At 42.7% G+C, this 26,292-nt stretch overlaps 1 protein-coding gene across 2 annotated transcripts in view; it reads right to left on the reverse strand.

Annotated features, from left to right (window-relative positions):
* Positions 1–26,292, reverse strand: part of lig1 (ligase I, DNA, ATP-dependent) — a 74,078-nt gene that overhangs the window by 35,345 nt on the left and 12,441 nt on the right. For both annotated transcript variants that reach the window (XM_087810286.1, XM_087810285.1), the window contains exons 6-18: positions 24,637–24,921; positions 24,450–24,549; positions 24,282–24,368; positions 20,319–20,375; positions 18,670–18,728; positions 18,191–18,304; positions 15,413–15,579; positions 15,071–15,147; positions 14,862–14,953; positions 9,618–9,717; positions 9,348–9,433; positions 6,162–6,277; positions 2,843–2,938 (exon numbers count right to left, since the gene is read on the reverse strand). In XM_087810286.1, the coding sequence (XP_087666412.1) occupies positions 2,843–2,938; positions 6,162–6,277; positions 9,348–9,433; positions 9,618–9,717; positions 14,862–14,953; positions 15,071–15,147; positions 15,413–15,579; positions 18,191–18,304; positions 18,670–18,728; positions 20,319–20,375; positions 24,282–24,368; positions 24,450–24,549; positions 24,637–24,921 (1,436 nt within the window). The remainder of the gene's footprint in view (positions 1–2,842; positions 2,939–6,161; positions 6,278–9,347; positions 9,434–9,617; positions 9,718–14,861; positions 14,954–15,070; positions 15,148–15,412; positions 15,580–18,190; positions 18,305–18,669; positions 18,729–20,318; positions 20,376–24,281; positions 24,369–24,449; positions 24,550–24,636; positions 24,922–26,292) is intronic.

Genomic DNA, 26,292 nt, shown 5'->3' on the forward strand with positions numbered 1-26,292 from the left:
GGACGAGGTTCGACGTCCGCGTCATCTCGCGTCGGAAAAATAAAAAAGATCATCTGGATGTTCTTCCCCGACACGCTGGGGAATAATGAGGTGATTACGGAGTGATGGACAATAAAACAGGAGAGGAAGAGGTGGAACGAAGGTGAAACAGGCGGTTTTTGAAAGACGTAGGGAGAGGGGGAGTGAGGGGGGGAGGGAGGGAGGATAAATGGGAACTGACAGCGGAGACAGACGAACGGGGGAGAAGTGGAAGAACTCCGGTGTGCTGGGAGGAAGAGGGGGATCGTGGGGGGGAGGACGAGGCAGAACGAACGAGACGCCAGCGAGAAGAAAGAGAGGAAAGTCTAACAAGCAGCATTAAAGAGTCATGAAGGTGAGGAGAGGTGATTAAAACACGCCGACACAGGTGACGACAGGTGACCAGGGAGTCCTGTCGCTTTTTAAAAAAGAAACACCAGACAAAGTGGGATTAAAGCGGCGTAATCTTCGGACACAGGGAAGTGAAAGGACGAGTCGAGTGAAGCTCGCGCGTGATTGGCTCGTCGGCAGGAAGTTTGTCGGCTGGAAAGATAAGCGGAAGTTTTTTTCTCCGCGTCGTTCCTGCAGCATAAAAATCTCTGGACCGTAAGTCATTTGTATTTATAGAGCGCTTTTGCAGACCAGGGTCAAAAAGCGCTTAAACAATCAAAATGATACTCAATAAAAGATATACTTTGAAGGTCAAGATAATACCGAGACAAACGCGGGAGTCTCAAGAAAATCAAGGAAAAGCCTGAACAAATAAAAATGTTTTAAGATGTTTCAGTAGATCATCAAACATGAGGAAGATCGTTCCAAAGCTTAGGAGCAACAGTCTGGAAGGATTTCTCTCCTCTGGTCCTGAACCGTGTTCAGGAACCATCAGTAGATTCTGATCCACAGACCTCAGAGCCCGAGCTGGGGTGTAAGGCTGGATCAGAATCTACTGATGGAAGGTCTGACCATGAATAGATCTGAAAGTAAGAACCAGAATCTGAAGCCAGTGAAGAGTTTTAAGGATCGGAGAAATGTGAGTTCTTCTACTAGAGCGTCTCAGAATTCTCGCTATTCTGAATCAACTGCAGGCGAGACAGATCCTTCTTGTTAAGACATGAATACAAACTGTATATTCTCGTCTGGACTATTGTAACAAATGCATGGATTTAAGCTCCAGATCATGTTCCGACAACATTTTGCTAAGTTTAGAGATTTTTCTCAGTTGAAGGAAACAGTTTCTGGTCAGTTTTCTGCAGTCTTGAATAAGAGACATGTTTTTATCAAATACAACACCCAGGTTTCTCAGGCTCAGTTTGACAGACTGACCTAAATCACCCAAGTACTGACTCAACCCTGGAACCTTATCATCAGGAGCAATCACCAGAGTTTCAGTTTTGTCCACATTTAGCTGCAAAGTGTTTTCACTCATTGTTTGATTTCTAGCAAACAATTGACTAAGCTGTTTGGATCAAAAGAGCAGTAGAGCTGGATGTCATCAGCAAAAATGTGATAAGAAACATCAGGAAATCTCTGAATGATTTTACCGAGGGGAATCAAGTACAGCAAAAACAATAAAGGACCCAGAACAGAACCTTGAGGTACTCACAACAGATCCGCCAATTCAGACCTCATTTGATTGGCAGATAAGCTAAAACTGCGCCCAGAAAGGTATGACGAGAACCGTCTTTTACTCACTGAACTAAAGAGTAATCGTATAATAATATTCTTTTGACAATACTATTTCAAATTTCAGTTCTTTTACATTTTTTATGAGATTTTTTTTCCCCTTTTTATTTTAATCTTTATTTCAGTTTTTTTTTATTTTATACACTTCTATACTATAATTGTTTGCTTCTTCTTTTACTTTGTAATTTATTTATTTATTTTAATTCGAGATGTTGCATTACATTCTTCTTTGATATATTTAGTAGGACGTGAGGTAATTAATAAAATGATTAAAAAGGAAATAAAATGTAAATTTTATCTGATGTTGTTTATTTCAGTTGCATTTCTTTATTTTATATACATTTAATATTTTTTCTTTTAATGATCTAAATTTAAAAAAAACACCTCTTTCTAATTTTCCTATTTTTTCTATTTTTAATACCATTTTTTCCATTACTTTACATTTCATCATCATCGTTCAAACTTTATTTAGGTTTGCATTACATTCAGCCTTGTGGTATTTTTGGATATTCATTAAATTTAAAAGATTTAGATTTTTTTAGTTTTTTTGCATTATTTTCTATATACGTTTTCCCAGATACATTTTATATTTTTGTTTATTTTTAATGACAGGCTTTCCATTTTAATTAATCAATTCATATTTTTTAATCATTTTTTGTGCAATTAATCTAGAAAACCTTCTGCTCTCCCTCAATATATTTTCAGGTATAAAAATGAGCTTTTTTTTAAAGGAATTAAAACTAAATACGTGTCAAAAAAAAGGATTAAACAGGAACAAAGTGATTAATAACTCCACAATCAACCACAAACTACATCATGATATCAAGGAAAATTATTAAAAAGATGTGAAGGGAAAAAAAGAGCATCTACCGTAACATGTCATTGTGATGCTTTAATAAAAAAGATAATGAGATAAAAGTAAAAAAAGCTTCATTAGTAAAAACTCATGTAACTCAACCCAGTGATTTTCAATCAGCAGACGAATAAAGCTTCTGATTACAACGTGATTTAATCAGCAGCGACTGAAGAATGATGTACGACGGAGAGAAGCGAGACGAAGGAGGAAACATTGAAACGTCTGAAGGAGAAGATTTGAAAACAAAAAACCCACTGGTCTGGAGAAGGCGAGCGACAGTCGTACCTGAGGGATGCGCGAGATGATGTCGGGGTATTTGCTGGTGTTGTCCTCCTGGTTCCGGCTGAACACCTTCACCTGGCCGTCCTCCAGGATGTGGATCTGTCGGCGGGAGACGAGGTTACGAGGCGACAACTGGAATATTGAGGCGACAACTGGAATATTGAGGCGACAACTGGAATATTGAGGCGACGGAGAATCAATGGAGTCAAGAGTCGTTACGTACGCTTTTTCCTTTCTTAGATACACAAGCAGGAGAACGTTTTCATGTACGATATGAAGTTTATTTTCTCAGTTTTTACTGTTTTTTAGAAGTTATATGGTGATCAATTTACATTTTGTTTTGTCTTTTATATTTTTTTTCTATAAACCATCCTCAGATGTTTTCTTGATATAGGAAGAAATTTCACAATTTTTTTTAACTTTTTTTTTTTATTTGTAATTTTATTATTTACTTTTAAAATTAAAACAATTATTATTAATTATTATTATTGTATTTCTTAACTGTATTTTCTTCTGTAAATCCCTATATGAACTGCAAGCACAATTTCTCTATATTAACAAAATCTTTTTTTTAAATCTTTTCTTAGAATAATTTTTAATTAACTTACAACATTTTTTGTAATGTAATTCTATTTATTTGTACTTTTGTGAATAATTATAACAACTGTAATTCACTGTAACGCAACACGTTTATCATCGGTTTAAAAAACTAAATAAAACGGATCAAAATCCCAAAAAAATTGACTAAATATTGCAATTTTCTTACTATAGCGTATCAATAATCAAAAGTACTGTATAGATAAAATTAAATATATATATTTTTTTGGCTTTCATCATTATATTTTATAGAATATATATATATATATATATATAATATTTTATTACATTTTTTTTACAATTTATAATTCAATTAGTGGGAATATAACTAAATAATTACTTATTTTTTTTAAATAACTAGTCCTCCTTAAACAACACGTTCTCTGCCGCTAAAAGAACAATAAAATCCGGCGAGATCCTGGTGATGACTGAGGACGAGAGGATACAGTGACTCCAACAGAGAAAAAATGTACTAGACCTTTTGGGCGATAATTGTTTAAATAAATCTTATGCATGTACGTTCTGATTTTGATCATGAAAACAATCTTATTTATTAAATTCATTTTCTATTAAATATTGAATTTTTTTTAACATAATTTTCCTCATTTACTCTGTTTTTGTTTCTTTTATGAGGACTTGAGTTCAAACTATTTTACCGCCACCATCATTTCTTCAGTCGACTTCTTCTGGTTAAATTTAGAACAAGCTTTTTCTGGGAATCCTCGCGCGAGCCTGAGAACATAACGCGGCCTCTGTTCAATTCTTAATTACTGTCTGCGTCTAAATCCAGCTTTTCCCGGGAAGATGCCGGCGCCGAGGAGGAACCGGTTCGCTCTGGTCGGGCTGAACTGACGGCCTCGCTGGGCTCGGTCGGTTCCACCGGGTCGTTAGCGACGCGGCGGGTCGGAACCGGCGCCTCCTCTCCCTGGAACCTTCAACTTTGAAGGGGTCGTGAACTCATGTCAGGGATGTGGGTTTGAAACCAAACTTTGAAAATGTTTTGTTATTGATGTTAATCTGCCACAAAAAAGTTATTTAAAAACAAAAACTTTCTAATTTGTAGATTGAATTATCATTTGGAAATTTGGCAAGATTTACATTTATTGATGTTTATAAGTAATACATTTTAATGAATTTACTGATATTTCATTTTATTTTTATGCATCAGAGTGAAATTTTTCTTCATGTTTTATGAGAAACTTTAAATTTTAATAAACAATTAATGCTCTTTTTTTTCAATTAATCTAGAAAATCTTCTGCCAAAACACTGCTTCAATATATTGTTTTAAGGTATTTAAGTGAGCTTTTCTTAAAAGGAATTAAAAAAAAAAAAATGCATAAAAAACACAATATAAAATGAACAAGACAGAAAACCTGAAATAATTAAAGTAAAATTATGAAAGATTTTATTTGTATGTTTGTTTATATTAATTCATGCGTTCTAATTAGTTATCAATTTTAATTAATTTACTACTATTTATAAAAAAAAAATCCAATTAATCTAGAAAGAAAGAAAAACACTACAGTTTTAGGTACTAAAGTGACCTTTTTTTCTTCTTTAAACTAAATTGTCTTTTAATAAATTAATTACTGCCGACCACTGCTTCAATACATTTTCAGGTATTAAACTGAGCTTTTTTAAAAAGGAATTAAAAAAAAATATGAGTCAAAACCACCATTTAAAAGGGAATAAAATTAAACCGATTAATAATAATATCTCAGACAAAAAACATGAAATCAAAAATGTTGAAATATTTTACCAAATTTTCTAAGCAATTTTCTTTTCATTTTCATTTTTTCAGTTGCATTTCTTTAAATACATTTATACCATTATTTGCCTTTATTTTACAATTTAATTTAAACGTAATTATCTTATCATGGTTCAGATTTTGACATTTTTCCTCAATATTTCTGTAGCCTCCCATATAAAAGAACTAAATGTAAAAAAAAAAAAACAAGCCTTCAAAATTAGTTTCTCGCAGATTCTTTTCCCTTTGTTTCAACATAAAAGTGACAGATTTATAGAACGTGCGGAGGATCCTTGATTAACCGATTCATCGTCGTCTTCTCTGAACAATCTTTAATCATCTTTTCTCACTGATTCTGTGTCGTTCGTGTTAATAAAGCAGCTGCAGACGAAACAATATGTTCTCCAGTGAGTGGATGTGCCAAGACTCCCCCTGCTGGACGTTTTATGCAACGCCCACTGCAGTGGGAGTAAAAAAAGAACATGGCACAGATTCACCTGCCTCCCCCCTCTCTCTCCCCCTCTCTCTCCCCCTCTCTCCCCCCTCCTGCTCATTTTAACAATTTACCTCAGTTCAAAGCCACTTTATTGGCATAACTGTTCACAATGAACAACACAGCTCCGGGCGCTTTTGCAATCCACTCGCTCCCGTGTTCCCTCGCCATCTTCTCCCACTGTTCCCTAATGCATCTCCCACCTTTCCCTCTGCCCCCCCCCCCCACTCTCTCTCTCTCTCTCTTTCTCTCGCCCCCCCACCACCTTCTTTTTTCTTGGCCCACAGTGGCAGGAGTCGCTTGTTTAGCCTTCAGGCCGAGCAGGATAAACCGTGTTTATCTTGGTAAGAAAAATGGCGCAGACGTACGTTAAAGGGCGGCGTGACCGACTGGAGACGAGGGTCTCGCTGCTGACCACCAACGGAACACGTCAAGGAACTGAACCGGCAACCCTTTGATAAAAAAATAATAATTTTAAACTCACCTGTGCTCGCTCTCCGTCGTACTTGTACTCGCAGGTGAAGGCGGCCTCGTCGAACTTCTTCAGCACATGCCCGACCCCCTTGGTGGGGTGAGCCAGCATGGGTCTGAGGGGGACCCCTGAGGACGACGGTGGACGTGAGAATATGACAATAAAATTTCTAACTCTATAGGGAACTATTTGTAGGGTTTTGATATCATTTGAATCTGAAACATTCCAATGTCTTTCGTTCCTGAAGTCTCAAAGGTTGATGATAGAGAAGCTTTTATTTTGAAACTCTTTGGTTAGATGTCTCGGTTCATATTTTATTTCTTCTTCTTCTTCTTCTCGGTTCAGAGGACTTGAACTCTGAACTAAGTATCGAATTGGAAACCTTCGAATGAGTCGGAAATGTGGTCCTGGTTCCAATGGATTCCCTAACTATCCGTCTCAGTCCCCCTCAGTGAACTCATCACCACAGCCAAGTGAGATAATGGGATGATACGCACGCATACATTTACATTTCTTCTTCTATTTCCAAAGGTATTTTGAATTTCTTTATCGGCACTGGTCGTTCGGAAGAACATCAATCTTGATTCATGTCCACTTGAACGGTGAAAATACTGCACTTAAATAATGCATTTTTACTATACCTTAACTATATACAAAAGTACTGTCTATATGAAAATGAATTGTATTGGTGTTTTCACCAGATGGCGGCTAACATTATGTCCTCTGCTGCTAAAAGAACAATTGAATCCGGCGAGATGACTGAGGACGAGAGGATACAGTGACTCCAGCAGCTTTTAAAGCTGATGTTTGGAAATATTTTGGTTCGAAAACCAATGAAAGCAGTTACGACTTCGTCAAGAGTCATGTGGTCTGTAAATACTGCAACACCAGAGTCAAGTACTTGACAATACTACAAATATATCCTTGTTACTACAGTATCAATATATATATATATATATATATATATAGTATCGTTGACCCTGGTATTGTGATATGTATTGTATCGCTAGATTATTGCCGATACACATCCTTGTATCGATACAATAACAAATGAACTATGATTCTGGCGATGACTGAGGACGAGAGGATACAGTGACTCCAGCAGCCTTTAAAGGAGATGTTTGTCCATATTTTGGTTTTAAAAATAAATGAAAGCAGTTACGACTTCGTCAAGAGTCATGTGGTCTGTAAATACTACAACACCAGAGTCAAGTACTCGACAATACTACACATATATACTTGTTACTACAGTATCACGATATATCGTTGACCCTGTATCATGATGCAAATGTGGTTCTACTGCACAAGTGTTGGAGGCTCCACAGTCAGTGAGTTGAAATAGTTTCACGGGTCAAACCCGGGGTCGGGGACAGTACTTAACGAACACAAGTCTACCAGCGAAACAACAAGCTGTGACTCACAGATGACACAGAATCACCCCCCGAAGCTCTTCCTGTGACAGAGTTGGAATTAGTTTGTCAACTAATTTGGGGTGTCGGTGACTCACACCCCTCGGGCTCCTCCGGAGCAGGCGAGGAGAGACGGCAGGAGCAGCACCAGCTCCTCTAATTGGAGCTGCTGGAGCCTGATTTGTCAGGACGAGGCGTTAAGTGCGAGTATCGACTTATATAATTGTCTTGTATTTGTAGGGAGGACGGATCGATGGCCGACAGATCTTGTTTGGCCCAAAAATAGCTGGTGGGTCGTTCTAATGGACCGGTACACCGGGTCGCTCGGTCCCGTCAAGATGGCGGCCGGTGCCATCAGTGACAGCTCGACAGTGTAATGGAACTAATGTCTTCTCTGTGATATAAAGAGCTCCACTGACACTGAGTTGGATCGATACACACAGAAAAGACATGATTGGTCGAACATCTGGGCTCATGATTGTGTGATGTTGAAGTACACAACCTTTAGTTTGATGTCCAGTGAGATCCCTCTTTGTGTCTCTCTCTGTATGCGTGTGTCTCTCTCCCTGTGTGTGTGTTTGTGTGTGTCCCTCTCCCTGTGTGTGTGTTTGTGTGTGTCCCTCTCCCTGTGTGTGTGTTTGTGTGTGTCCCTCTCCCTATGTGCGTGTTTGTGTGTGTCCCTCTCCCTGTGTGTGTTTGTGTGTGTCCCTCTCCCTATGTGCGTGTTTGTGTGTGTCCCTCTCCCTGTGTGTGTTTGTCCCTCTCCCTGTGTGTGTGTTTGTGTGTGTCCCTCTCCCTGTGTGTTTGTTTGTGCGTGTCCCTCTCCCTGTGTGTGTGTTTGTGTGTGTCCCTCTCCCTATGTGTGTGTGTCCCTCTCCCTGTGTGTGTCCCTCTCCCTGTGTGTGTTTGTGTGTGTCCCTCTCCCTGTGTGTGTGTGTCCCTCTCCCTGTGTGTGTTTGTGTGTGTCCCTCTCCCTGTGTGTGTTTGTCTCCCTCCATCTGTTTGTGTGCGTCTCTCTCCCTGTGTCTGTGTGTGTTTGTCTCCCTCCATCTGTTTGTGTGTGTCCCTCTCCCTGTGTGTGTGTGTTTGTCCCTCTCCCTGTGTGTGTGTGTTTGTGTGTGTCCCTCTCCCTGTGTGTGCGTTTTTGTGTGTCCCTCTCCCTGTGTGCGTGTTTGTGTGTGTCCCTCTCTCCCTGTGTGCGTGTTTGTGTGTGTCCCTCTCTCCGTGTTTGTGTTATCCTCTCCCTGTGTGTGCGTTTTTGTGTGTCCCTCTCCCTGTGTGCGTGTCCCTCTCTCCCTGTGTGCGTGTTTGTGTGTGTCCCTCTCTCCGTGTTTGTGTTATCCTCTCCCTGTGTGTGCGTTTTTGTGTGTCCCTCTCCCTGTGTTTGCATTTGTGTGTGTCCCTCTCTCCCTGTGTGCGTGTTTGTGTTATCCTCTCCCTGTGTGTGCGTTTGTCCCTCTCTCCCTGTGTGTGCATTTGTGTGTGTGTCCCTGTCCCTATATATATATATATATATATATATATATATATACATGTTCAAATGAACATGGTAAGAGTCAAACACTAAGAGCCACAGAGGTGTGAGGCAGGCGAGCAACAGTGAGCGTGTGATCATGTGTCGGCGCTGAGGTGCTAATGCTACAGTAGTCGAGGGTTCGCCGCCGAGAAACACCCGACGTCTGCAGCAACACTGACAACGCGGTAATGAGGCTAAAGTTAAAGCTGTGAACTCGCACCGGCGAGGATGGCGAGGGAAGCGAGGGCGGTGGGGCGGCAGGCGGCTGCTTACCTGGCGTGAGCTTGCAGTGCACGGGCAGCTGGTCGATGCCTTCTTTAAGCAGAACCGGGATCAGGATGTCGAAATTGGGCATTTCACTGGAGAGTCGAGGTGTTGATGGAGCACAGCGGAGACGAGGGGGGGAGGGAAGAAAGAAAAAAAAAAAAAAGAAGAAGCAATCAATGTCCACGGGTAATGAAAGGAAGAAGAAGGAGAGACTCGAGGGCCGTAATGAACCCGCGGAGGAAACACCGGAGTGAAGTTTATTTAATTTGAACTAACCAGTAAGTCTGTTTGAGAATGAGACTCTTCTCTTCGATCCAGGCTCGCCGGCTCTCGGCACTCATCCCCTTCCCCGCGTCGATCACAGCGGGACGCCAACCTATAAGGAAGAAAGAAAATGTATTTCAAAGCCACATCTCCGGGATAGAAATCCACACCTGGGGAACAAAGTACAAGTGTTTTTCAGCAGAGTTATTATAAAAGTTTCAGATTCAAGTCGCACTTCATCGTTTCTCACTGCACCGTTTTCGGGAGATTTACAGGAGACGGGTTTCTACGGATCGGGATCCGACAAAAGGGAGGATTAGACGTCGTGGAGAGAAAGAAAGATTTAAATTATACATTTATAAAATCTTCTCCTGAGAGTCACGAAAATAAACTATAACTTGAGCCTGTAAATATTTCTCCAATAATAATGTTTGTGGCTCCTTAGAGAGGCTTGTGTGTGTGAACATTTTGCATGACTGTATCTAAAAATAACTGTGTGTGTGTGTGTAAGTGTGTGTGTGTGTGTGTAAGTGTATCCAAAAAACAGGTAATTTTGTTTTCATCAGTCCACTGTGTGTAATTATGCCCAGAACATCCTTTTACCAGTTTTTAAACAAACATTTGTTTTTGCTTTTGTGTGTTTGTCTGGGTGCCTTAGTGTGTGTGTGTGTGTGTGTGTTGGTGCGTTTGTGTGTGTGTGTGTGTCTGTCTGTATCCCTCTGTGTCTGTGTGTGCTTGTCTCTGTGCGTGTGTGTGTGTGTGTATCCCTTTGTGTCTGTGTGTCTCTGAGTGTGTCTGTATCCCTCTGTGTCTGTGTGTGTGTCTGTATCTCTGTGTGAGTGTATCCCTCTGTGTATGTGTTTGCCTGGGTGTGTGTCTCTGTGTTTGTGTATCCCTCTGTGTGTGTGTGTGTGTGTGTGTGTGTCTGTGTGTAATTGTGTGTGTGTATCCCTCTGTGTCTGTGTGTGTATCCCTCTGTGTATGTGTTTGCCTGCATGTGTGTCTCTGTGTTTGTGTATCCCTCTGTGTGTGTGTCTCTGTGTGTAATTGTGTGTGCGTGTCTCCGTGTGTGTGTCTCTGTGTGTGTGTATCCCTCTGTGTCTGTGTGTGTCTGTGCGTGTCTGTATCCCTGTGTGTGTGTATTCCTCTGCGTCTGTCCCTCTGTGTCTGTGTGTGTAATTGTGTGTGTGTATCCCTCTGTGTCTGTGTGTCTCCGTGTGTGTGTGTCTCTGTGTGTGTGTATCCCTCTGTGTCTGTGTGCGTGTGTGTGTCTGTGTGTGTCTGTATCCCTGTGTGTGTGTATTCCTCTGCGTCTGTGTGTGTCCCTCTGTGTATGTGTTTGCGTGTGTCTCTCTGTGTGTGTGTGTGTGTTTGCGTCCTTCTCTTTCCATGGGTCCCATTCTCTCCGTGTGTGTGTCCCTCTCTTTTTGTGCGTTCCCATTTCTCTGTGTGCATGTGCGTCTATGCGTGTGTGTCTCTGTGTGTGTGTGTGTGTGTGTGTGTGTGTGTGTGTGTGTGTGTGTGACTTTCCCTCTCCGTGTGAAGAAGAGTTTCTATTCTGACATTTAGTGAATGAGATCTGCTGCAGTACTGCTGGTGCGACAACATCACTGCTGGCGTTGTGCGGCGAGGTAAATAGTGCGACACTGAGAAAGTGTGCGACGCGTCAGCCGTGGGAGGGAAGCGGATCGCAAGAGTGAACGTGGAACAAACATGTGGAACATTGAGAGTGCGTTATCAAGCGTGAGACGGCAACGAAAACAGAGTGAGACATTAGGCCGCGACAGATCAAAAGTGGGAGTGTGCGACACAAACATCGAGGCGTCCGGAGCGTGACCGAGACGACGACGACGAGTGTGAAATTGAAGCGGTGTGTGAGAAAATGAAGCGGCGTGTGTGACGGAGAGTGCATTAAGACTTCAACCAGTACAGTTGGTCACTATTTGACACCGTTGTCTCACACTTTATGAGGGTGAGAGTAAAGCAGGGGCCGCGAGAGTGAAATATGAGACGCACACCGGAGAGTGAGACGTTCAGACGAGCGAAACGCCGTTTGCGTGAAATAGAAAGCGAGTCAAAAGTGAGAGCGAGACATCAAAAAAGGCGAGAGTGACAAGTCAAGTGTGAGACCGGGGCGGAAAATGAGGGAGAAGATTGAAACCGAGTGTGAGAGAATGTGAGGGGGAGTAATGGGTGAGAGAGAGAGTGGTCAGACGCCGAGTGAAATGCTGGAAAAAATGTGAAAACCTAACTTCTCTGACTTCCATCTGTTGTATTGAAGTTATAACTATATAAAGTTCGATTTAAATCCCGGCAAAGGAGAGGTTACGAAAGTCCATTCTGACGTAACAATGGCTTCCCTCCTCCAGCCAGCTGTATCGCTCCCTGCTTTGTTTACACAACGAGTCCCTTGGAGGTTGAGAATTCTGGGATTGATGACGGTGAGAGAGGGTGAAATACTGCAACAAAAAAATGTCTTGAACTGCAACAAGTGTGAAAACCTAACTTTTCCGACTCCCTACTGTTGTTTTGAAGTTATTACTTTATAAAGTTCGTCTGAAATCCCGGCAAAGGAGAGGTTACGAGAGTCCATTATGACGTAATAATGGTTTCACTCCTCCTCCAGCCAGCTGTAATCACTCCCTGCTTTGTTTATACAACAAATCCCTTGGAGGTGGAGTGATTGATGACGCGCAGTGACAGACCTCGATGTAAGTATTAAGTCATTTTTATTTATAAAGCACTTTTCATGACCAGGGTCACAAAGCGCTTAAACAATCAAAACAATATTCAATAAAGGAGTTCCAGAAAATCAAGGAAAAACCTGAACAAATAAAAACATCTTAAGTTTGACCAATTACAGCAGAGTGTGCGTGGTTTTGGGACGCAAGATTTAATCTCCAGAAAAACAAAGTGTTTTCAGTGGGCGGGGCCTAAGATCATTTTCTAACGTCAATATTTTTCAGTGAAAAGAGATTTTTTGTACAAACACACACACACTGATGATACAATAGAGTCCAACATCTACTTAAGAGACACACACTAGTCGTGATCGCGTCACTTCCCGTGCGAGCGAAACATCGGCGTCAACGAAATCGTTCGTGTCGTCAACTCTGACTCACACTGAGCCGATTAAACCAGATGTTCCGGAGGTTTCAAAATCATTAGTGGAGGAGAAGAAGAAGAAGAAGAAGAAGTGCAGGCTGGAGTGACGGCCGGACCACCAAGAGGTTCGATCAGGATAAACAAAAACATTTCCGGAGCGGATCAGAGATCCACCGACGGGTCTAACACCGGGGCCCCCGGACTAATTGACACTTATTAAACTTCACCTCTGGCGGAGGGTTAGCCGGGAATGCTAATGAGCGGCGTTACTCGATTTTCAGCGTTTGTGCTGACGGGGCCCGGCATCAGCGGGAGAGTCGACGCCGAGGCTGAAAAGACGGTTTTTGAATTCACAGGCAGACTTTCGACCTCGGCAGTGGTTTTGTTTTGTATCTTTAAACACTCACTTTGTACAATTCCCAAAATACTGCTGCTAGCGCTCGAAAGTTTTTTGTGAGACAAAACAGTTGGTTGGAGTTTTTTGTTTGTGAGAGTTGAAGGTAAAAGGAGGAGAGAGTTCCAACGCCAGAGTGATGCCGGAAGCAAGCGAAGGAAGAGAGCGTCAAGATTCTTAACATTGTGAGGAGAGGGTTAGCAAGAGATGGCGAGGGCCAACTAGAGATGGCGAGGGCCAACTAGAGATGGCGAGGACCAACTGGAGATGGCGAGGACCAACTGGAGATCGCGAGGACCAACTGGAGATCGCGAGGACCAACTGGAGATCGCGAGGACCAACTGGAGATCGCGAGGACCAACTGGAGATCGCGAGGACCAACTGGAGATCGCGAGGACCAACTGGAGATCGCGAGGACCAACTGGAGATGGCGAGGACCAACTGGAGATGGCGAGGACCAACTGGAGATCTTGAGGACCAACTGGAGATGGCGAGGACCAACTGGAGATCTTGAGGACCAACTGGAGATGTTGAGGACCAACTGGAGATGGCGAGGACCAACTAGAGATGGCGAGGACCAACTGGAGATGGCGAGGACCAACTGGAGATCGCGAGGACCAACTGGAGATGGCGAGGACCAACTGGAGATGGCGAGGACCAACTGGAGATCGTGAAGATCAACTGGAGATCGTGAAGATCAACTGGAGATCGCGAGGACCAACTAGAGGTCATGAGGACCAACTAGAGATTGTGAGGAACAACTCGAGGTCATGAGGACCAACTAGAGATTGTGAAGACCAACTAGAGGCTGCAAGGATCAACTAAAGAGCATGAGGGCAAAAGAGAGAGTGCAGGGGCAGCTGTAAGTAAGCAAGTCATATTTATATAGTGCTTTTCCAGACCAGGGTCACAAAGCGCTTAAACAATTAAAACAATACCTCATAAAATATATGCTTAAAAAATGCAGCAAAAATGTGATGAGAAACATCAGGAGATCTCTGAATGATTTTACCCAGGGGAATCAAGCACAGCAAAAACAATAAAGGACCCAGAACAGAACCTTGAGGGACTCCAAACAACAGATAATTCAGACCTTATTTGATTGGCAGAAAGGTTTGACTGTAACAGACCCAGACAGTCCCACTTCATCTCGAGTCTTCTCAGCAGGATCTGGTGATCAACTGTGTCAAAGGCTGAGGACAGATCCAAGAGAACCAGAACAGTGGATTGACCTTGAATCAGCCGATCATGATGTCATTGGACACCTTCAGTAAGGCCGTCTCCGTAGAGTGATGTTTACGGAAGCCAGACTGAAACTTCTCATGGATGTCGCTCTGATCCAGGAACAAAGACAGCGGCTCGAACCACCTTCTCCAAGATCTTGGACAAGAAAGGAAGCTTAGAAATAGACCTGAAATTACTGAGATCAGTCCGGTCTAAGCCTGGCTTTTTGAACAAAGGCTCCACAATGGTATGTTCAAATGCATTGGGGAAAAACCCCTGTGGAAAGGGAGAGGTTCACCAAATACATCAAACACTTTGATAAAGAGCCTACAAGGAAGGACGTCGGACGAGAAAGAGGAGGTTTTCATCTTGCTCACCAGTGCTGAAATATCACCCAGAGATACAGCACTAAAGGAAGACCACGAGGAGGAGACAGCAGGGGTTCCACACAAAGGGGGGAAATGAAACGAAGCAGAGAGAGAAGTGCAAGACAATCACCAGCTTTAAAGAGTTTTTAAACATGAACCAGTTACCTTTCTTGGGAGGCGTCAGACACACGGCTTGGCTCAAAGCCGACAGGATGCTCTGCTCGGCCAGACCGATCCTCAGTTTACCGGCCAGGGACCTGTCGATCAAAATTAAAAAATGCCAGGGATCAGTCACCCTTCAACGATCACAGAGAAAAAAGATGCAGCGCCGTCCGTCCACGTCGGTGCGGAGGTTGGAGAGTGTGTGTTGTTACCTGACGATGAAGCGGGCCTCTGAGAAGCGGCACGCCACAAAGAGGCCTTTGATGATGTCGATTTTCTTATTCATGGCCTGAGGCGAGCAGAGGGAAATTGAGATTCGCATAAGAACGAGAGGAGACGCACATAAAAATAAAAAAAAAAAGGAACTGCCAAGACATGGAGGTCAAATGTTTCCTCTCCGAGAAGGAAACTAATTAAAAATTAACTCCTTGTTTGTTACACAATCACGTCTCATTTCCCCTTCTACCTGCCGACCTCAATTTCGGTGGGAAGAGAGACGTGGAGTGGAAAAAAAAACAACCTTTTTTTGGTTGGCGATGAAAAACGTCGCTCACCGAGTTCCCGCTCATGCCGGCGATCTCCTTCAATTTCTTGAACACGCCGACCGCCGTCAGGCTGGCCGGCTGGAACATGGTGCGCTGGTTGCTGCGGGAACTCTCCGCCACCAGACCCAGATCCCCCTTCTCCTGCGCCTCCGCCTTGATTTTGTCCAGCTGTCGCCCTGGAAACCGACGGAGAGAGTCGGTTTTAAAAGACGGCAGCCGGCGGTCAACGAGACGTCGGGGAGGGAAGATTAAAGCGAAGGGACGGACAAAGCAGTCAGACGTGTGTGTGTGTCATTTTTCTCGTCTTCTTGTACACACTTTCATTTTCGCTTTCATCCGAGGAACGGATGATCAAAGACGCCGATTGTGAGCCCGGATCAAGATTGAAACAAGAAAAATATCAAGTTGACAGATTCGACTACGATTAACGAAGCACCTGAACGCATCTTTTAGTAGCGATTCTGATTGTGGTAGATAGTTCGTCAGAATTAAGATGAACTGATGACTTGGAGGAAACATGAATTACAGTCTCGACAACCTGTCAGATGATCGACTACTGTCTGGATCAGACCTGTTTGAAGTGCGGTCCGGGGGCCAGGTGCAGACTTATGACTGTATTATTGCGGCCCTCAGTGTGAGATCAGACTGACACATGGCTCAGTAAATTAAAAACCCATGACTGTTGTGAGGTGAAGGAAGAACTAAAGAGAAAGTGCCTTAATATGATGGAAAAACTTTAAAAAACACAAAATAGATTTACAATATAATGCCATAATTACGCTTAAAGAGCATGAATTGCAAATTATTTGTGTGGAATAAAAGAAAGCCAAGCCTTGCAGAGTGAAACTAGGCAGCTTTGTGGAGTCACGCTACGGCATCGTCGCCGAGTCACGCTACGGCATCGTCGCCGAGTCACGCTACGGCATCGTCGCCGAGTCACGCTACGGCATCGTCGCCGAGTCACGCTACGGCATCGTCGCCGAGTCACGCTACGGCATCGTCGCCGAGTCACGCTACGGCATCGTCGCCGAGTCACGCTACGGCATCGTCGCCGAGTCACGCTACGGCATCGTCGCCGAGTCACGCTACGGCATCGTCGCCGAGTCACGCTCTGGTATCGTCGCCGAGTCACGCTACGGCATCGTCGCCGAGTCACGCTCTGGTATCGTCGCCGAGTCACGCTCTGGTATCGTCGCCGAGTCACGCTACGGTATCGTCGCCGAGTCACGCTACGGTATCGTCGCCGAGTCACGCTACGGTATCGTCGTTGAGTCACGCTACGGTATCGTCGCCGAGTCACGCTACGGTATCGTCGCCGAGTCACGCTCTGGTATCGTCGCCGAGTCACGCTACGGCATCGTCGCCGAGTCACGCTACGGCATCGTCGCCGAGTCACGCTACGGTATCGTCGCCGAGTCACGCTACGGTATCGTCGCCGAGTCACGCTACGGTATCGTCGCCGAGTCACGCTACGGTATCGTCGCCGAGTAACGCTACGGTATCGTCGCCGAGTCACGCTACGGTATCGTCGCCGAGTCACGCTACGGTATCGTCGCCGAGTCACGCTACGGTATCGTCGCCGAGTCACGCTACGGTATCGTCGCCGAGTCACGCTACGGTATCGTCGCCGAGTCACGCTACGGTATCGTCGCCGAGTCACGCCAAGGTATCGGCGCCGTGTCACGCTACGGTATCGTCGCCGAGTCACGCTGCGGTATCGTCGCCGAGTCACGCTACGGTATCGTCGCCGAGTCACGCTACGGTATCGTCGCCGAGTCACGCTACGGTATCGTCGCCGAGTAACGCTACGGTATCGTCGCCGAGTCACGCTACGGTATCGTCGCCGAGTCACGCTACGGTATCGTCGCCGAGTCACGCTACGGTATCGTCGCCGAGTCACGCTACGGTATCGTCGCCGAGTCACGCTACGGTATCGTCGCCGAGTCACGCTACGGTATCGTCGCCGAGTCACGCCAAGGTATCGGCGCCGTGTCACGCTACGGTATCGTCGCCGAGTACCGCTATGGTATCGTCGCCGAGTAACGCTACGGTATCGTCGCCGAGTCACGCTATGGTATCGTCGCCGAGTAACGCTACGGTATCGTTGCCGAGTCACGCTATGGTATCGTCGCCGAGTCACACTACGGTATCGTCGCCGAGTCACGCTACGGTATCGTCGCCGAGTAATACTACAGAGCCTAATAAAGAAATACAAAGGAACTTTCGTAGCTTGCCAACATTTCTACAGACTTTTAAGACTAACAGTGTACAGCATAAAACTGGTTCAAGATCAGTAGGTACAACCAGAATAAACACATGAGACACACCAGATTATGAGATGCACTTTCAATACTTGAAAATGAAATGATTTAAAGTAAGGATAATAATTTTTTTAATTAGCCTTTAGAAACACTAAATAATAATTTGTTCTCTCACCTCACGAAGTCTGCTTAAAGCTAAGACCACATGTGGCTGCATTTCCCCAAGAAGCAAATCAATTACTCATATACCGTTATTTGTGTATTGATGCTTTCATTACTTGTACGTATACAAATGTGCGTGCACTTGTATTATATTGCTTTCTTCATTGTTATCATTCGATGTCCCAGACGTAAATGGAACGTCTGCAGGCGTCCATTAACCCCCCCCGCACGCCGTGTTCACGGCGTTTTCCCGGAAAAAACATTAAGTCAAAGTTTGTCGCCTCGGTCTCCGACGAAGTCCGTCTAAATCAAGACAAATGAGAGCAAATTGCAGCTGCAGGTGTGCGACGTGTGCGTTCATTACCGGTGGCTTGTGCGACAGCCTTCATCAGCACCGTCTCGCCGACGCCGAGCTCCATCCCCAGGTAGGCGGGGCCCAGCTGGTTCAGACACAGGTAGACGCAGCACAGCAGGTCATCTGCGGGGGGATGGGATGGGGGGGGGGCGGTTATTACATCAATCAGCCTTCGGTGGAAACGGTCGGAAAATGAATCCTCGTCGTCGTGAGACACAGAGAAAGCACTCGAAGTCGACGGTGACTGCACAAAAAACTCAAGGACTGACAACTGCGGGCAAGGACGCGGGAAGGAGAACACGAATACACACTGAACAACAAGAGAAATCCCATGTACACAAACACACACACACACACAAAGTGAGTCATCCCCTCGTCTCCTCTGCACAAACTGGCTTCATCATCACTGGGATGATGGAGTGTCTGGCAGCCAGATGCCGGCGCGGCTCCATCAGCGAGCATTATTGCACAGATAAAACACCATTTACCTGGAGAGAGCAGCAGCACCGAGCGGAACAGGTTGGACAGCGTCTCGATGTTCTTCAGCCTGGGAAACGACAACGGGATTGTTGATGAATTTTCAGGGTCATTCTTTCAGAAGCGCAGGCGGCATAACCAGTTCGTGCGGGCTCCGAGAATTTATTTACGGACGACTATATTGGCGGAAGCGTCATCCGAGGGCCGACTGAGGCGCTTGAAATATATTTACAATCAACGATAAATGCATTAGTTTCTAACCGACCGTATTATTGCGGCTCTCCAAACTCAACAAAAATCTGATGGTTAGAGGTCTACAAATAAAATTATGCATTTAAAAAAGCGTCTTCTCATTTAGACTATTGTAACAGTTTATTTTGGTGTCTAAACAAGAAGGATCTGTCTCGCCTGACGTTGATACAAAACTCACTGCAGCCAGAATTCTGAGCCGCTCTAGTAGAAGAACTCACATTTCTCTGATCCTTAAAACTCTTCACTGGCTGCCAGTTTCTTTCAGGATCAACTTTAAAATTCTGGTTCTTACTTTCAGATCTATTCATGGTCAGACCTTCCATCAGTAGATTCTGACCCAGCCTTACACCCCAGCTCGGGCTCTGAGGTCTGTGGATCAGAATCTACTGATGGTTCCTGAACACGGTTCAGGACCAGAGGAAATGAACCAAATGGAATCAAAATGTTGCAATATAAAAAATGTGAAATTGTAATTAAAAAAATATATAGTATAATAATACATCTAATACAGACAATAATTTACAAACTTATATGTAAATAGCAAATCAAATGTGATAAAAAGGTAAAAAAAAAAAAAAAGAACTTTAATATTAAGAAATATTAAGTAAATGTAACAAAAATAGATTAACATTAACATTTCTAGTATTAAGTAGAAATGATAAGTTTTATTTTTTGTTTAAACAAGAAAAGGTATACTTTATAAACATATATATACATATATATATATATATATATATATATATACATAATTCAGAAATGTATAGGTAAAAAAGGTACTAAAAAATACTAAAATGATAATTAATGATCTATAATACTAAATGTTTTCATAAATAAATAAACAAGGAACTTTTTGAACTTATATTTAATACAAATGCTAAAATACAATTGTACAACAAACATATTTCTACAAATTATACATTTTTAAGATGTATACAACCTCCAATATAAGAATTGTTTTGTTTTGTTTTTTAAATGGTAAATAAAATAATATGAGAATATATGTGGATTTGTTAGGAAAGTTTTAGCCAAATTGATATTTGGTCGATCAGGGGTTTAAAGCTTTTATCAACTGAATTCACAGCTTTTTTTCGCACTCAAATATTTCCCGTCTAATCAGTCCAAGTAGCACCGTGCGACCAATAAAAGCCCAATTTGGCTTCTTCCAGCTCAACAGCCGGGGAACATTAAGAGCCATCATCTCAGTTCCGGGAGAGTTTGAATAAGACGGATGCAAGGACGGTGAGTAAAATGTTAAAAAGGAGCCATTGAGTGACTCAGGTTGACCTGCTATTAAAAGAAAAACCTTCCATTTCCAGAGTGGTATTTTACTAGAGGAGCACTTTAAAGACGAGATCAATCCATTCTGAGCCGTAATTACGTCAATCTTGGATTTAACCGATGTCGTTACCTGCCAGAGTCTTCCTCGATCTTCTGGAAGGTCCGCGCCACTGCCAAGTACGGCACTCTGGGGGATGAAGAGAGTTAGAGGCTTGACAAACTCATTCCTCACATGGGCAACATGGATTTCGCAGACTGGACAGTTTTAGCTTAGAAACCACAGCCTCAACATTGAGCCGAGAGGGATTGAGTGAAGCAGCAGAAGATGAACAACAGACAAGTTAGTTCTAAGGTAAGGTAAGGTACAACTTTATTGATCCCTCAGGAGGTCTCTTTCGGTAAATTGTTTATTAAAAGTTAAATTAAAAGTTCTAATGACTTGTGTATTTTAAATACTTTATTTAAGAGCACATGAAAGAGTCTCTTTGCCACGAAGTATGACATCGCTGCGAACTTTAGTTGGTGCTGCTGTTGGTCCGCCAGCGGTTTGTTTGGACCCTTGGTTGTTTGTTCATTTGGCCCTTTGTTCATTCATTTGTTGTGTACTTGGCCACCTGTTTGATTGTGTGTACCTAGAGAAAGCGTTGTGTACTGGAAATAATCAGGTGATATGTATCAATCGTCTGCGGTTGTCGGCCGCGCCTACGCCCGTTTGTCGGCCGCGCGTACGCCCGTTTGTCGGCCGCGCGTACGCCCGTTTGTCGGCCGCGCCTACGCCCGTTTGTCGGCCGCGCCTACGCCCGTTTGTCGGCCGCGCGTACGCCCGTTTGTCGGCCGCGCCTACGCCCGTTTGTCGGCCGCGCCTACGCCCGTTTGTCGGCCGCGCCTACGCCCGTTTGTCGGCCGCGCCTACGCCCGTTTGTCGGCCGCGCGTACGCCCGTTTGTCGGCCGCGCGTACGCCCGTTTGTCGGCCGCGCGTACGCCCGTTTGTCGGCCGCGCGTACGCCCGTTTGTCGGCCGCGCGTACGCCCGTTTGTCGGTCGTGCCTATGCCCGTTTGTTGGTTGTGCGTACACCCATTGTCGCGCATTTGTACGCCAGGTTCCATTAGCTGCGGAGGAGGTAATGACTGCTGCCTTTTAGCGGCTGGAAGTTTAAATGATACATAAGAAATTAACACAAAATATATATATATTTAATCGATACTATGATGCTGAACATTGATACTGTATTTATTGGTTGTTTTTTTTTTAATCACAAAATACTTCAACCCATTTTTTTCTTCATCCACAAATGTTGGTGGCATCTCTTCTTAGTGGCTTCTATACAAGGTCTTAGTACATAAGGCCAGGAATGTCTCTGCTTGAGAAGTTTGTTTCTCAGAGTCTAGAAAAGAGTGTTTAAAAAATGCTTCAAAAAAACCTGCACATATATCAGAAGAGTAACTTTTTAAACAGCTCGTGCTTAAATATCCTAAAAAGAATCCCGGCCCTTCAATAATGCAGCGAGGATCTGATCTCAGTCAAGTTATCACAGTCATGGTTGCGTCACATCTTTGATGTTAAATTCTCTCTGTTTCCCCAGTTTCTGCAGCGAAGGCTCCTCTCAGGAATCTTCTCTCCTTTTTCGTGTGTTTCCAGTCAAGGTTGTAGCGAAGAAGAACAACAGGCGTGTCATTGTTCCGCTTTCAAAGGAAACAAAGATCCGCTAAACAAAACAACTATCTGGACGTCACGGACGGCAAATCGGGAGGACGGCGGCGTCCGCCTGTGGCTTTTAATTAACAGTCGTCCGGCGCGGCGTTTGCGACGAGAGCGTCTGGCGGCGTGTTGACGGATCACAGAGCCGTCATCTCGGCGGAGTATTAACCAGCGCTCCGGGATCGCGGTGATTCGCAGCAGAGATTTAAGCAGTAATTACATCAACAGACATGAAGAGAGGCGACAGGTCCGGGGTTCGTCCATGTTTGTTTACCGAAACTAGTTTCTCTGCCCGAGTTCAACTCATGATACTGTAGTAACAAGGATATATGTGTAGTATTGTCCAGTACTTGACTCTGGTGTTGCAGAATTTACAGACCACATGACTCTTGATGAAGTCGTAACTGCTTTCATTTGTTTTCAAACCAAAATATGTCCGAACATCAGCTTTAAAAGCCGCTGGAGTCACTGTATCCTCTCGTCCTCAGTCATCACCGAGATCTTACAAAATTTCATTGTTCCTTTAGGACAGGGGTCGGGAACCTATGGCTCGCGAGCCAGGTGTGGCTCTTTTGATGATTGCATCTGGCTCGCAGAAAATAACATAAAACAAAACATAAAATATTATCACTTGTTTCAGGGGCGGGCAATACGTCGAAGCTGTTGCGAGTAGATCGCGTGATTTAATAAAATATGATATAAGAAAATAGTAAAGAGAGCTCTGATTGGCTGCTGTGCATGTCAATCAAATGGTTATTGTGCCGATTGGTTGAAAATTTGATTGACATGCACAGCAGCCAATCAGAGCTCCTGCCTCTTCCACTGAACGCACGGAAAAGATCATATGAATCGAGAATAAAAAGAGCAAAACGTGCAACAGTCATTTTACGCAATTCAGAAAAACGATATAGAATTATAAGCTTGTTTTTTTTAAATAATATATCGAACAAAATAATGCGCGTTTGATCGCTTCAGGTTCTTCTCTACGAGAGTCACAGAAACATGACGTCAGTTCCATCAAAGTTAAGCTGCAGGTTTCAATGACAGCACAACAAATGCTGGTTTTCCTTTTGTGATCGCGTCCTTAAATTTTCTTGCATTAATACACCATCACATGATGACTATTTGTAAATTACCTTTATCTCACGAATGTAATAAGAATACGCAGAAACACAAACACGTTAAACAGGTGCAGGTGAGCCACACATTCTAATGACGTCAGAGACGATCAGACAAAGCGATGATGATGTGAAGTTACTGATGAACAGTTTTATTATCGTTAAACTTCATCTGAAATTTAATTAATCCACTTGTGTGATTCATATCAGACATGTTTAAAATTAACAAATATAAATATTAGTTTGAATTCATGTTTTCATTTGTTTTTGTTTTTTCATGATCACAGAAATGGAGAAATGTTAGTCTTGTGCTTCATTTAAATATGATGGACATATTGAAATGGAGGCATGGAAAGGGATGAACCCGTCTGAATTCTTTGTTGATTTTGATGAACAAAGGAAAAGGGCTTGAATTCGTGTCAAGCACAGATTCTTACATCTGAACATTATTTATATGGCTCTCACTGAAATAAATTTCCAAATATTTTGCTTTCATGGCTCTTTGAGTCAAAAAGGTTCCCGACCCCTGCTTTAGGACATAATGACTGCTACCATCTAGCGTTGAAGCGCTGTCAAATAGCTTTTCAGTATTGTGAATAATCTTCTTTTTTTTTAAATCGCGAAAGCTGCTGGAATGACTGTATCCTCTTGTCCTCAGTAATTGCTTGTATCTTGCAGGATATCATTGTTCTTTTAGCTTCCGAGGACGTAACGACTGCCGCCATCCAGCAGTCAGAAGTTTAATTGCAACACAAAAATGAACAAACATAATAAAAAAAAAGACATTTTACTGAACTATAAACCATAAAAGAATAATAATATAATATGTAAGAGTAATAAAAAGTACTCGTATATAAATATTACATCCAATAACAAATCAACGATGAAATAAGTTTTAAAAGGGAGAAGATAATATTAAGTCAAATTAAATCACTTTCTTTTCTCTATTTCATTAAATTAATATAATTCATACAGAAATGAGAGAAGTATTGATTTAAATAAAAAAGAATTTAAGAAATAAATTATTAAAATAATTGTGATATAAAATTCAAAGGGAGGTAAAATATTACATTTGATATATAACTAACAAATATGTTTAATGGAATTATTATATAAATAAAATGTGTTTTTTAATTGTATTTATAAAATAGAAAATAATAATGATTATCATATTTTTTTATTTATGATTAAATACAGGACTTATTATTATTTATAAAAATAAAATGCAGTTACTTTATGAAAAATTAAAGCAAAACTTTCTAATACTGGACTCACTTCTGTCCTTCCTTCCAGCAGGCGTCATCCACCGGATGATAGTTGGGCCCGGAAGGATGATACTCCGTCTGTCCTGACGTCGCCTCGCTGTCGAGAGAAATGAAGCTTTAATTGTTGTCGATCAGAGGAGGAGGAGGTTTATGTTTTTATCAAACCACTCATTCTCACCTTTTGGAGCCTTTACTCTCCTCCTCTGACGACGACTTCCTCGCCTTCTCTCGCTCGCCGGCGTCCGCCTTCTCCGCCTTCACCGCGGCTTTCCTGGGAGCTTTTGTGGGGCAAAGGAGTGATCAATAGATGAAGGTGCAGGGGGAGCCGTGACCCACACAAAGTGCTTCTCGCCCTTTCAACTGACCAAAGAAAGTGCTGAGTGCGGCTTTCTTCTCTTTCGCTTCGCTCTTGTCGGCCGTTTGACTTTTGGGGCTCTCTCCCTTCGCCGCCGCCGCCCCCCCTTTCTCTTCATTCGTGTCGTCTTTTGCCGCCTTTTTATTTCCAGCCTCCTCAGCTTTCTCCGCTTTTTCATCAGGGCCCTCGCTCTCCTCCTGCTGCTCCTCCTCCTCCTCCTCCTCTTTGTTCTCCATCTCCACATCTGGACGGCTGGTCTCGGTCAAAGGCTTCTCTCCACTTTCTTCTTTCACTTCTGCGGAGAGAGGAAGAGAAGCGCAGGAGGAGATGAATGTCAGCAGGTTTTTTTTTTTTGCAGAGGGCGGCGACATTTTGTTTTGAAGAGCGTTTTTCCTAAATAGCAGCGAGAGTTCCTGAAGATTCTCTTCGTCAACTAGAGAAATATAAACTGTCTTTATCAAGTAATATCAATGAATAAAACCTTACTAAGAGTGTGTATTGGCAAGAATCTGGCAAGTATCACGATACGGATTGACAATACGGTATATCGTGATACTGTAGTAACAAGGATATATGTGTAGTATTGTCGAGTACTTGACTCTGGTGTTGCAGTATTTACAGACCACATGACTCTTGACGAAGTCGTAACTACTTTAGTTTGTTTAGAAACCAAAATATGTCCAAACATCAGCTTTTTAAAAGCTGCTGGAGTTGAATGTATCCTCTCGTCCTCAGTGATGACCGGGATCTTACTAATGTTCCTCCAGCAGGGGAGGACGTAACGATTGCCGGAAGTTTGATTGCAAATGAAAAAATGTGTGAATATTTACATGTTAATTGTATATTAAACATTTATTTTAAATACATTTTATTGAACTGCAAATCATTTAAGAATTCTTGTATCAATTCTTTATATATTATTTTGAAAATAATTAAATTACTTAAAATATATATACATACGTTAAATATTATAAGATAAATAAAAACTGTCCATTTGTATAAGCATTCATATTTCTAGTGGTTGTTGTTTTTATCTACACAAAAATGTGGATAAACATATTCCCACCTATATATTAGGATTATTATGAATTTTCCAAGATCTTAAGTGTCAGATTAAAATTACTTTTAAGATATTCTAATTCACTTACCCTGAATCAAGACCATTTACTATCAATTAGTATCAACTATTGTCATATTAAATAGTAAATTATCATTTATTAATGTGTTTTTTTGTCTATACATTTCAGCAAATCTATTTCTTAAAATTGAAAGATCGAAAAACTTTTGGGTTTTATTATCACAAGATAAACGTTTTTACTTTAGAAAAAAAAGAGTGAAGAGTTGAGCACACTACTGCCCCCTCATGTCGGGGAGTGGAAGTGTTCAAGTCAATTTAAAGCAGGGCTGTCAAACTTAATCAAACTAGGGGCCGAAAGACGATAACAAAAGTAATATTTAACAGGGATTTTAGCTTTTCCGTTGTATTCTTTGAGGCTCCATTTACAACGAGTTACAATCTCGCCGTTAGATTTTATTCACATCTCAAAAGTTTTACTCAGCAGATCTGTTGACAAGACGCGAGATTCGCCGTGAAAAATAAAAAGCTTTTTTTCGTCGGAAATGAAGCGTCTGCAGAAACGTTTTGCGTCGCCATTAAGAGAAATCA

Source organism: Callionymus lyra, chromosome 16 (genome assembly GCF_982586985.1).
Source record: "Callionymus lyra chromosome 16, fCalLyr1.hap1.1, whole genome shotgun sequence".
Lineage (NCBI taxonomy): Eukaryota > Metazoa > Chordata > Actinopteri > Syngnathiformes > Callionymidae > Callionymus > Callionymus lyra.